Source organism: Nerophis lumbriciformis, linkage group LG36 (genome assembly GCF_033978685.3).
Source record: "Nerophis lumbriciformis linkage group LG36, RoL_Nlum_v2.1, whole genome shotgun sequence".
Lineage (NCBI taxonomy): Eukaryota > Metazoa > Chordata > Actinopteri > Syngnathiformes > Syngnathidae > Nerophis > Nerophis lumbriciformis.
The window spans coordinates 86,169-99,028 of NC_084583.2; the positions used below are offsets into that span (position 1 = coordinate 86,169).

The following is a 12,860-nucleotide window of genomic DNA, read 5'->3' on the forward strand; positions in this document are numbered from 1 at the left end:
ATAAATTAATCTTTCAGCACATACACAATGTTGACATCTATAGTTATATTTTGATAAACAATCATAAATTAATCTTTCAGCACATACGCAATGTTTACATCTAGTTATATTTTGATGAAAAATCATAAATGAATCTTTCAGCACATACACAATGTTGACATCTATAGTTATATTTTGATAAACAATCATAAATTATTATTTCAGCACAAACCCAATGTTGACATCTATAGTTACATTTTAAAAAACAATCATAAATGAATCTTTCAGCACATACGCAATGTTTGCATCCAGTTATATTTTGATGAAAAATCATAAATGAATCTTTCAGCACATACACAATGTTGACATCTATAGTTATATTTTGATAAACAATCATAAATGAATCTTTCAGCACATACACAATGTTGACATCTATAGTTATATTTTGATAAACAATCATAAATGAATCTTTCAGCACATACACAATGTTGACATCTATAGTTATATTTTGATAAACAATCATAAGTGAATCTTTCAGCACATACACAATGTTGACATCTATAGTTATATTTTGATAAACAATCATAAATTAATCTTTCAGCACATACACAATGTTGACATCTATAGTTATATTTTGATAAACAATCATAAATTATTATTTCAGCACAAACCCAATGTTGACATCTATAGTTACATTTTAAAAAACAATCATAAATGAATCTTTCAGCACATACGCAATGTTTGCATCTAGTTATATTTTGATGAAAAATCATAAGTGAATCTTTCAGCACATACACAATGTTGACATCTATAGTTATATTTTGATAAACAATCATAAATGAATCTTTCAGCACATACACAATGTTGACATCTATAGTTATATTTTGATAAACAATCATAAATGAATCTTTCAGCACATACACAATGTTGACATCTATAGTTATATTTTGATAAACTATCATAAATTAATCTTTCAGCACGTACACAATGTTGACATCTATTGTTATATTTTGATTAACAATCATAACTGAATCTTTCATCACATACACAATGTTGACATCTATAGTTATATTTTGATAAACAATCATAAATTAATCTTTCAGCACATACACAATGTTGACATCTATAGTTATATTTTGATAAACTATCATAAATTAATCTTTCAGCACATACACAATGTTGACATCTATAGTTATATTTTGATAAACAATCATAAATTAATCTTTCAGCACATACGCAATGTTTACATCTAGTTATATTTTGATGAAAAATCATAAATGAATCTTTCAGCACATACACAATGTTGACATCTATAGTTATATTTTGATAAACAATCATAAATTATTATTTCAGCACAAACCCAATGTTGACATCTATAGTTACATTTTAAAAAACAATCATAAATGAATCTTTCAGCACATACGCAATGTTTGCATCCAGTTATATTTTGATGAAAAATCATAAATGAATCTTTCAGCACATACACAATGTTGACATCTACAGTTATATTTTGATAAACAATCATAAATGAATCTTTCAGCACATGCACAATGTTGACATCTATAGTTATATTTTGATAAACAATCATAAATGAATCTTTCAGCACATACACAATGTTGACATCTATAGTTATATTTTGATAAACAATCATAAATGAATCTTTCAGCACATACACAATGTTGACATCTATAGTTATATTTTGATAAACAATCATAAATGAATCTTTCAGCACATACACAATGTTGACATCTATAGTTATATTTTGATAAACAATCATAAGTGAATCTTTCAGCACATACACAATGTTGACATCTATAGTTATATTTTGATAAACAATCATAAATTAATCTTTCAGCACATACACAATGTTGACATCTATAGTTATATTTTGATAAACAATCATAAATTAATCTTTCAGCACATACACAATGTTGACATCTATAGTTATATTTTGATAAACAATCATAAATTATTATTTCAGCACAAACCCAATGTTGACATCTATAGTTACATTTTAAAAAACAATCATAAATGAATCTTTCAGCACATACGCAATGTTTGCATCTAGTTATATTTTGATGAAAAATCATAAGTGAATCTTTCAGCACATACACAATGTTGACATCTATAGTTATATTTTGATAAACAATCATAAGTGAATCTTTCAGCACATACACAATGTTGACATCTATAGTTATATTTTGATAAACAATCATAAGTGAATCTTTCAGCACATACACAATGTTGACATCTATAGATATATTTTGATAAAGACGGGGGAAAACACGCTACTCGTAAACGGCGCGTGCAACAACAACAACAACAAAACATGGCTGTAGACACAAAATTAAATCATGAAATGCAACCTTAACCGAGCAAAAACGATACATATTTATCCGGGAGAGTCTTGATAGCAACTTCCTTGACCCAGCCCCACACAAAGAAGTTGTAGACCTCCATGCTTTGGAGCAGCAGATAGCTCGGCATGTCTGGCAACTCCACTGACGTATCATCCTTGATATCACTTGACAAATCTTTTCTTTTGATAACGTAACCATCTATTCCATTGCATTGTTCGATTTGTAGATTGTCAGACAATTTGACGTTCCATCACTAATTGTTCTAGCAGCCAAGGCTCTCCTTTCCTCCCTCCTATTGTGTGACCGTTCAACGTCACTCAGAAGTAGCAGAAGAACATCCAGGGTGAATTCTTTGCTCAGGTAGCATGACCTTTACTCGCAAGAACAATCCCTCTCGGCCCTGACGTCCGCTTCCTTCTTCTGTCTTTCCCACGCTTTGTGTGGACGCTGAAGGAAAAGCAGGTTGCAGACATCAGGAAGACTATTTCCTTTGTTGTTTATTAGGAAGCTTTGTGCATCTCAGTGGCTCAAAAGTGGAGGAACATCCACCTTTTTACACATTTGAGGTATGTACAGGAGACAATGAAATGGAACGCGGCCATGAAGAAGAAACATTCTTTTTCCTGGACATGTTTAATCCTCTTCACCCCGCCATCACAATAGCTGGAACAAACCTCGTGTGGTCCTTTCAAATCATTACAAAAACAAAAAAATAGAGATCTCATTTGCACCCCTGGTGGTGAAATCTATCACAATTAGGGTGAAAGGAGGGATTTTTCAAATTGACTGTGTGTCGGTTTTAGAAGTGCTCCCCCTCTGGTCAACATATGAAATAACAAGTGTGTGTCAAAAATTTTAAGTGCTCCCCCTCTGGCCAACATATGTAATAACAAGTGTGTGTAAGAAATTGAAATGCGTCTAAAAAAGGTAAGAAATACAATAATGTGTGTGTGTGTGGGGGGGGGGGGGGGTATTCTTGTATTTCTGCCCTTCTTGAGACATTAAGGAGGAAAAGTAGCTTCCATATGAGGAGGTGTGAACAAGTGGTGACATAAATCATGGTCCCAATAAATAAAACCATTGCATCTAATAGAGAATGTCTCATTTGCACCCCTGGTGGTGAAATCTATCAAAATGAGGGTGGTCCCAAAAAGGAGGGAGTATTGAAATTGACTGTGTGTCGGTTTTAAAAGTGCTCCCCCTCTGGTTAACATATGAAATAACAAGTGTGTGTAAGAAATTGAAATGCGCCCCCTTTGGCCAAAAGGTCTCAAGAAGGTAAGAAATACAATAATGTGTGTGTGTGGGTGTGTGTATTCTTGTATTTTTACCCTTCTTGAGACATTAAGGAGGAAAAGTAGCTTCCATATGAGGAGGTGTGAACAAGTTAGGACATAAATCATGGCCCCAATAAATAAAACCATTGCATCTAATAGAGAATGTCTCATTTGCACCCCTGTTGGTGAAATCTATCAAAATGAGGGTGGTCCAAAAAAGGAGGGAGTTTTGAAATTGACTGTGTGTCGGTTTTAAAAGTGCTCCCCCTCTGGTCAACATATGAAATAACAAGTGTGTGTAAGAAATTGAAATGCGCCCCCTTTGGCCAAAAGGTCTCAAGAAGGTAAGAAATACAATAATGGTGTGTGGGTGTGTGTATTCTTGTATTTCTACCCTTCTTGAGACATTAAGGAGGAAAAGTAGCTTCCATATGAGGAGGTGTGAACAAGTTAGGATATAAATCATGGTCCCAATAAATAAAACCATTGCATCTAATAGAGAATGTCTCATTTGCACCCCTGTTGGTGAAATCTATCAAAATGAGGGTGGTCCAAAGAAGGAGGGAGTTTTGAAATTGACTGTGTGTCGGTTTTAAAAGTGCTCCCCCTCTGGTCAACATATGAAATAACAAGTCTGTGTAAGAAATTGAAATGCGCTCCCTTTGGCCAAAAGGTCTCAAGAAGGTAAGAAATACAATAATGTGTGTGTGTGTGTGTGTGTGTGTGTATTATTGTATTTCTACCCTTCTTGAGACATTAAGGAAGAAAAGTAGCTTCCATATGAGGAGGTGTGAACAAGTGATGACATAAATCATGGTCCCAATAAATAAAACCATTGCATCTAATAGAGAATGTCTCATTTGCACCCCTGTTGCTGAAATCTATCAAAATGAGGGTGGTCCCAAAAAGGAGGGAGTTTTGAAATTGACTGTGTGTCGGTTTTAAAAGTGCTCCCCCTCTGGTCAACATATGAAATAACAAGTGTGTGTAAGAAATTGAAATGTGCCCCCTTTGGTCAAAAGGTCTCAAGAAGGTAAGAAATACAATAATGTGTGTGTGTGTGTGTGTGTGTGTGTGTGTGTGTGTGTGTGTGTGTGTGTGTGTGTGTGTGTGTGTGTGTGTGTGTGTATTCTTGTATTTCTACCCTTCTTGAGACATTAAGGAGGAAAAGTAGCTTCCATATGAGGAGGTGTGAACAAGTTAGGACATAAATCATGGTCCCAATAAATAAAACCATTGCATCTAATAGAGAATGTCTCATTTGCACCCCTGGTGGTGAAATCTATCAAAATGAGGATGGTCCCAAAAAGGAGGGAGTTTTGAAATTGACTGTGTGTCGGTTTTAAAAGTGCTCCCCCTCTGGTCAACATATGAAATAACAAGTGTGTGTAAGAAATTGAAATGCGCCCCCTTTGGCCAAAATTAATTTAAAAAGTGAAATAAATATGTGAATAGAGACATACTGTAATTACTTGAAGTAAATAAAAACCAATTACAAACAAAACATTAAAATAAAAACTAAAAAAATAAACTAAGAGCAGTCTTTTTTCTCACAATGTGTCAACTTCTGTTTTGTAAAATTGGGAACAATTTCTCACATTCTTTCTGTTTCTGTAATGCTGCAATATTTTCTTGTAAAAGTATTACTTTTTAATGCAAAATGGTGACATTTGTCATATAAAATTCAGACTTGCATCACAATATTGCCAATTTGTTTGTTAATTAATTAAGACTGTCATAATTTTGCCGAGTAAAATTCTGATTATTATTATAATATTGCCAAAATTTCAAAGTTTTCTTATAAAATTGTGACTCTTGTCAAGTGAAATTACGACTCTTTTCATAAAATTGCCAAAATTTTAAGCTTTTCTTGTAAAATTGCGACGGTTAATGAGTGAAATTCCAACTTTTATCATAATATTGCACAAATGTTCCTTTTTTCTTGTAAAATGTTGACCTGCGTTGAGTAAAATGACAACTTTTATTATAATACTGCCAAATTCTAAGTTTTTCTTGTGAAATTGTGACCGTTTATTTTTCACAACAAGCTTTTTTTTTTATAAAATTGGGAACAATTTCTCACATTCTTTCTGTTTCTGTAATATTGCAATATTTTCCTGTAAAATTACTACTTTTTAATGCAAAATGGTGACATTTGTCATAAAATTCCAACTTTTATCACAACTTTGCCAATTTTTCTTTGTTGTTCTTGTAAAATTGCGACTGTTATTGAGTGAAAGTCCAACTTTTATCATAATATTGCACAAATGTTCCGTTTTTCTTGTAAAATGTTGACTTGTGTTGAGTAAAATGATGACTTTTATTATAACACTGCCAAAATTCTAAGTTTCTCTTGTGAATTTGTGACCTTTTTCATTTTTCATAACAAGCTTTTTTTTTTATAAAATTGGGAAACATTTCTCACATTCTTTCTGTTTCTGTAATATTGCAATATTTTCTTGTAAAATTATTACTTTTTAATGCAAAATGGTGACATTTGTCATATAAAATTCCGACTTTTATCACAGTATTGCCAGTTTTTTTGTTGTTCTTGTAAAATAGTGAAATTGTTTGAGTACAATTAAGACTTTTGTCATAATTTTGCAAAGTAAAGTTCTGATTATTATTATTATAATATTGCATACATTTCAAAGTTTTCTTATAAAATTCTGACTTTTGTCAAGTAAAATTACGACTCTTTTCATAAAATTGCCAAAATTTTAAGCTTTTCTTGTAAAATTGCGACGGTTATTGAGTGAAATTCCAACTTTTATCATAATATTGCACAAATGTTCTTTTTTTCCTGTAAAATGTTGACTTGCGTTGAGTAAAATGGCGACTTTTATTATAATACTGCCAAAATTCTAAGTTTTTCTTGTGAGATTGTGACCGTTTTCATTTTTCACAAGCTTTTTTTTTATAAAATTGGGAACAATTTCTCACATTATTTCTGTTTCTGTAGTATTGCAATATTTTCTTGTAAAATTATTACTTTTTATAATCAAAATTCCGACTTTATCACAATATTGCAATTTTTTGTTGTTGTTCTTGTAAAATAGGGGCATCACATTAATGATAATCAGGCGATTAAGAAGGACAGGACTTCCTTTAGTGGATTAAGAAAAGAAGTGAAACTACACTCTGTACTAGTTAATGCAGCGATAACAAGGTACGGTATTTTGATATCAAATACAGATGTGGAATGTACTGTAACCAGGTTTCTTTATTGTGTATTTTTACTTTTTAAAGTCATTATTACAGTACATTAACGATGCTCATTAATATAAGCGAGTTGAAGAAAAACATCTTAGCTTGTGTGTTTATATATGACAGTGCACACACAATAGAATATTGATTACTTTTCAGAATATTGTTCATGAAGAGCCGCACTTTTAAAACTTTCAAGTGCCATTATTTGCTACATTTAAAATAATGAGTAACAAAACGCACGTGGAAATAGTAGTGAATGGTATCGGACAACCATCGGGAAAATTGATCATTGGTATTATGCATGAAAATGATGGTTTTTTGCACATTATTCCACAAAGCTTCCATCAAGTACAAAGAGAAACTCCACAAAAAATGTAAATTAACTTTTAAAGGGGACCTCAACTTTTTGTTTCTTGCATTGAACAAAGTTTAAGTCAAAGTGTGTTAAAATACATGGCCAAATAATGTCAGGAAAATTGATCATTGGTATTTTGCATGAATATATTGCACATTATTCCACAAAAGCTTTGCTTCATCAAAGAACACATTCTGCTTTTTGTTATAGTACAAAGAGAAACTCCACTAAAACACGTATTTAACTTAAAGGGGATCTCAACATTTTGTTTCTTGCATTGAGCAAAGTCTAAGTCAAATTCCTTGTGTGTTAAAAATACATGGCCATATAACAAAAAAACAACTTTTCTTTAGTTATTGCTTTTGAGTAGATTTGTAGATATATGGTATCGGACAACCATCAGGAAAATTGATCATTGGTATTTTGCATGAAAATTATGTTTTTTTTGCACATTATTCCACAAAAATGTTGGTTCATCAAACAACACCTTCTACTTTGTTATAGTACAAAGAGAAACTCCACTAAAAATTGTAATTCACTTTTAAAAAGGGACTTCAACTTTTTGTTTCTTGCAATGAACAAAGTCTAAGTCAAAGTCCGTGTGTGTTAAAAATACATGGCCATATAACAAAAAACTACTTTTCTTTAGTTACTGCTATATTAGTTTTGAGCATTTTTGTAGATATATGGTATCGGACAACCATCAGGAAAATAGACCATTAGTATTTTGCATGGAAATTATGTTATTTTTGCACATTATTCCACAAAAACGTTGGTTCATCAAACAACACCTACTTTTTTTTGTATAGTACAAGGAGAAACCCCACTAAAAATGTTAATTAACTTTTAAAAAGGGACCCTAAACTTTTTGTTTCTTGCAATGAAAAAAGTAAGTCAAATTCCTTGTGTGTTAAAAAATACATAGCCAACTAACCAAAAACAACTTTTCTTTAGTTACTACTATATTAGTTTTGAGTAGATTTGTAGATATATGGTATCAAACAACCATCAGGAAACTTGATCATTGGTATTTTGCATGAAAATTATGTTTTTTGCACATTATTCCACAAAATTGTTGGTTCATCAAACAACACCTTCTACTTTTTCTTACAAAGAGAAACCCCACTAAAAATGTTAATTAACTTTTAAAAAGGGACTTCAACTTTTTGTTTCTTGCATTGAACAAAGTCTAAGTCAAATTCCTTGTGTGTTAAAAATACATGGCCATATAACAAAAAACTACTTTTCTTTAGTTACTGCTGTATTAATTTTGAGTAGATTTGTAGATTTATGGTATCGGACAACCATCAGGAAAATTGATCATTGGTATTTTGCATGAAAATGATGTTTTTTGCACATTATTCCACAAAAGCTTTGCTTCATCAAACAACACTTTCTACTTTTTTATAGTACAAAGAGAAACTCCACTAAAAATTGTAATTAACTTTTAAAAGGGACTTCAACTTTTTGTTTCTTGCATTGAACAACATCTAGGTCAAATTCATTGTGTGTTAAAAATACATGGCCATATGATGTCAGGAAACTTGATCGTTGGTATTTTGCATGAAAATTATGTTTTTTGAACATTATTCCACAAAAGCTTTGGGGGTTTTTTTTACACTAAAAATGTAAATTAACTTTTTTTAAAGAGACCTTAACTTTGTGTTGCTTGCATTGAACAACGTCTAAAATATATAATATATCAGTATATATTATATACTATATATATGATATGTAAATATTACATATGTTATATTTTATATTGCTACTATGGTACATTTTTAGTCTAAATAATACCTTTTGTTTTCGCTCTCTTTTTGTGCATCATCCTTTCCATCCTTTGTAACTCAGCTACTGTGTGGAACAAATTCCCTTGTGGGTCAATAAAGTTTGTCTAAGTCTAATTCCTCGTGTGTTAAAACATCCATGGCCAAATAATGTCAGGAAACTTGATCATTGGTATTTTGCATGAAAATTATGTTTTTTTGCATATTATTCCACAAAGATCAATAAAGTTTGTCTAAGTCTAAGTCAAATTCCTCGCGTGTTAAAAAATACATGGCCAAATAATGTCAGGAAACTTGATCGTTGGTATTTTGCATGAAAATTATGTTGTTTTTTTTGCATATTATTCCACAAAGATCAATAAAAGTTTGTCTAAGTCAAATTCCTTGTGTGTTAAAAATGCATGGCCAAATAATGTCAGGAAACTTGATCATTGGTATTTTGCATGAAAATTATGTTTTTTGCATATACAAAGATCAATAAAAGTTTGTCTAAGTCTAAGTAAAATTCCTTGTGATTTAGGCCTATATAAATAAACATTGCTTGACATTGATTGATTAAAAATACATGGCCAAATAATGTCAGGAAACTTGATCATTGGTATTTTGCATGAAAATTATGTTTTTTTGCATATTATTCCACAAAGATCAATAAAGTTTGTCTAAGTATAAGTCTAATTCCTTGTGGGTTAAAAAATACATGGCCAAATAATGTAAGGAAACTCAATGATTGGTATTATGCATGGAAATTATGTTTTTTTGTATATTATTCCACAAAATATTTGCTTCATCAAACATCACCTTTTGCTTTTTACTTTTATAGTACAAAGAAAAACCCAACTAGAAATATGTCTAAATCTAAGTCAAATTCATTGTGTGTTAAAAATACATGGCCATATGATGTCAGGAAACTTGATCGTTGGTATTTTGCATGAAAATTATGTTTTTTGAACATTATTCCACAAAAGCTTTGGGGGTTTTTTTACACTAAAAATGTAAATTAACTTTTTTAAAAGAGACCTTAACTTTGTGTTGCTTGCATTGAACAACGTCTAAAATATATAATATATCAGTATATATTATATACTATATATATGATATGTAAATATTACATATGTTATATTTTATATTGCTACTATGGTACATTTTTAGTCTAAATAATACCTTTTGTTTTCGCTCTCTTTTTGTGCATCATCCTTTCCATCCTTTGTAACTCAGCTACTGTGTGGAACAAATTCCCTTGTGGGTCAATAAAGTTTGTCTAAGTCTAATTCCTCGTGTGTTAAAACATCCATGGCCAAATAATGTCAGGAAACTTGATCATTGGTATTTTGCATGAAAATTATGTTTTTTTGCATATTATTCCACAAAGATCAATAAAGTTTGTCTAAGTCTAAGTCAAATTCCTCGCGTGTTAAAAAATACATGGCCAAATAATGTCAGGAAACTTGATCGTTGGTATTTTGCATGAAAATTATGTTGTTTTTTTTGCATATTATTCCACAAAGATCAATAAAAGTTTGTCTAAGTCAAATTCCTTGTGTGTTAAAAATGCATGGCCAAATAATGTCAGGAAACTTGATCATTGGTATTTTGCATGAAAATTATGTTTTTTGCATATACAAAGATCAATAAAAGTTTGTCTAAGTCTAAGTAAAATTCCTTGTGATTTAGGCCTATATAAATAAACATTGCTTGACATTGATTGATTAAAAATACATGGCCAAATAATGTCAGGAAACTTGATCATTGGTATTTTGCATGAAAATTATGTTTTTTTGCATATTATTCCACAAAGATCAATAAAGTTTGTCTAAGTATAAGTCTAATTCCTTGTGGGTTAAAAAATACATGGCCAAATAATGTAAGGAAACTCAATGATTGGTATTATGCATGGAAATTATGTTTTTTTGTATATTATTCCACAAAATATTTGCTTCATCAAACATCACCTTTTGCTTTTTACTTTTATAGTACAAAGAAAAACCCAACTAGAAATATGTCTAAATCTAAGTCAAATTCCTTGTGTGTTAAAAATACATGGTCAAATAATGTCAGGAAACTTGATCATTGGTATTTTGCATTAAAATTATGTTTTTTGCATATTATTCCACAAAGATCAATAAAGTTTGTCTAAGTCTAAGTCAAATTCCAACTAAAAATGTGTCTAAGTCTAAGTCAAATTCCTTGTGTGTTAAAAAATACATGGCCAAATAATGTCAGGAAACATCATTGGTATTTTGCATGAAAATTATGTTTTTTTTGTATATTATTCCACAAAATATTTGCTTCATCAAACAACACCTTTTGCTTTTTTATAGTACGAACAAAAAACAACTAAAAATGTGAATAAGTCAAATTCCTTGTGTGTTTAAAAATACATGGGAAACCAACTTTTTAGTTACTGCTATATTAGTTTTGAGTAGATTTGTAGATCTATGCTTGAGTAAAAACACAAAGTAAAATGTGCTTTTACTTCAGTACAATAACAAAAGTACACTTTCCACTTTTAACTTGAATTGCTGCAGAAAAATACTGTAAAAATCCCAGACACGTCATATAGGCTCGGAACATAATAGGTGAGTTCAAGTGTAGAGAATGATGTAATGCAGCAAGTTTTTAAGTGCAAACCTGTTCTCTTAGTGAATAAATACGAGTTCAATAAGAATGAATGGCCTACCGCTGGTGAGGGACGCACAACGCAAGATGATGGCCAGCCGGACGCACGCAGACAGCACCATCATCATCCTCTGCAGGCCTAAACAAACTCCTCCAAAAAAGCCAGCAATAGTCCCCTGGGAGGAAATAATAACGATTCCCGTTGAAAAGACACAAGTTCGAAGGCAATCGATGCAATCAAAATCCGCTGGAAAGCCTCAGGTGTGCGCGCGTAAGAGAGCCTCGCTTCTCCCCGCTCCCATGACGCGTTTGCGGGGGATCTCTCCTCCCTGACTCCCGCTTCTTGAGCTCCGGATCCTGCGGGCAGGTGCTGGAAGCAATCGACTCCAAAAAATACGATGCGATGAAGTGGTTTGTTTTTCAGAGGAGAAGCGTAAAAAGCCGAGCCAAGACCAACAAGGGGCGACCTCCCATCGCCTGTGTGCGCGCAGCCCGGGCGTCAGCCACCTTTTATGGGGGGGAAGCAAGTGACGTCACGCGTTTGCGGGGGGACGGAGTCTCTCCTCCAAAAGAACGACACCGAATGAGGATTAAATCCTTGTTTTAACAGCATCCCAGACGGAAATGATGAGTAACTTAATGGGAAAATGTCAACGTCTATAATCAGGGGTGTCAAACTCATTTTAGACCGGGGGCCACATGGAGAAAAATATACTCCCAAGTGGGCCGGACTTGTAAAATCACAGCAAGATAACTTAAAAATAAAGAACATTTCAGATCTTTGTTTAAAAATAGAACACGCACATTCTTTTTTTTTTTTTTTACACTTACAGTCATGGTCAAAAGTTGTAAAGAACATAATGTTAGGGCTGTCTTGAGTTCAAGATTCAAGATTCAAGATGATTTATTGTCAATTCTTAACATGCGCAAGACACATAAGAACTGAAAAGTATATTTTCGACACAGTCCCACAAAGAGCAGACATACGTTACAGCAGTGACGTGCGGTGAGGTTGATGACTGGTGAGGCACTGACTTCATCACAGTCACATTTACAAACATAAAGAGTATCTTATTCACCATTTGATTGGCAGCAGTTAACGGGTTATGTTTAAAAGCTCATACCAGCATTCTTCCCTGCTTGGCACTCAGCATCAAGGCTTGGAATTGGGGGTTAAATCACCAACAATTATTCCCGGGCGCGGCGCCGCTGCTGCCCACTGCTCCCCTCACATCCCAGGGGGTGATCAAGGGGATGGGTCAAATGCAGAGGACAT

The 12,860-nt window shown here is 32.5% G+C and overlaps 1 protein-coding gene across 1 annotated transcript in view; it reads right to left on the minus strand.

The window, feature by feature from the left end:
- The window catches only part of kdrl (kinase insert domain receptor like), a gene marked incomplete at its 3' end in the record, with an annotated part of 97,107 nt that extends 85,062 nt beyond the window's left edge, over positions 1-12,045 (minus strand). The window contains exon 1 of the mRNA XM_061930507.2: positions 11,646-12,045. Coding sequence (XP_061786491.1) covers positions 11,646-11,712 — 67 coding nt within the window. The remainder of the gene's footprint in view (positions 1-11,645) is intronic.
- Between the last annotated feature and the right edge of the window lie 815 nt (positions 12,046-12,860).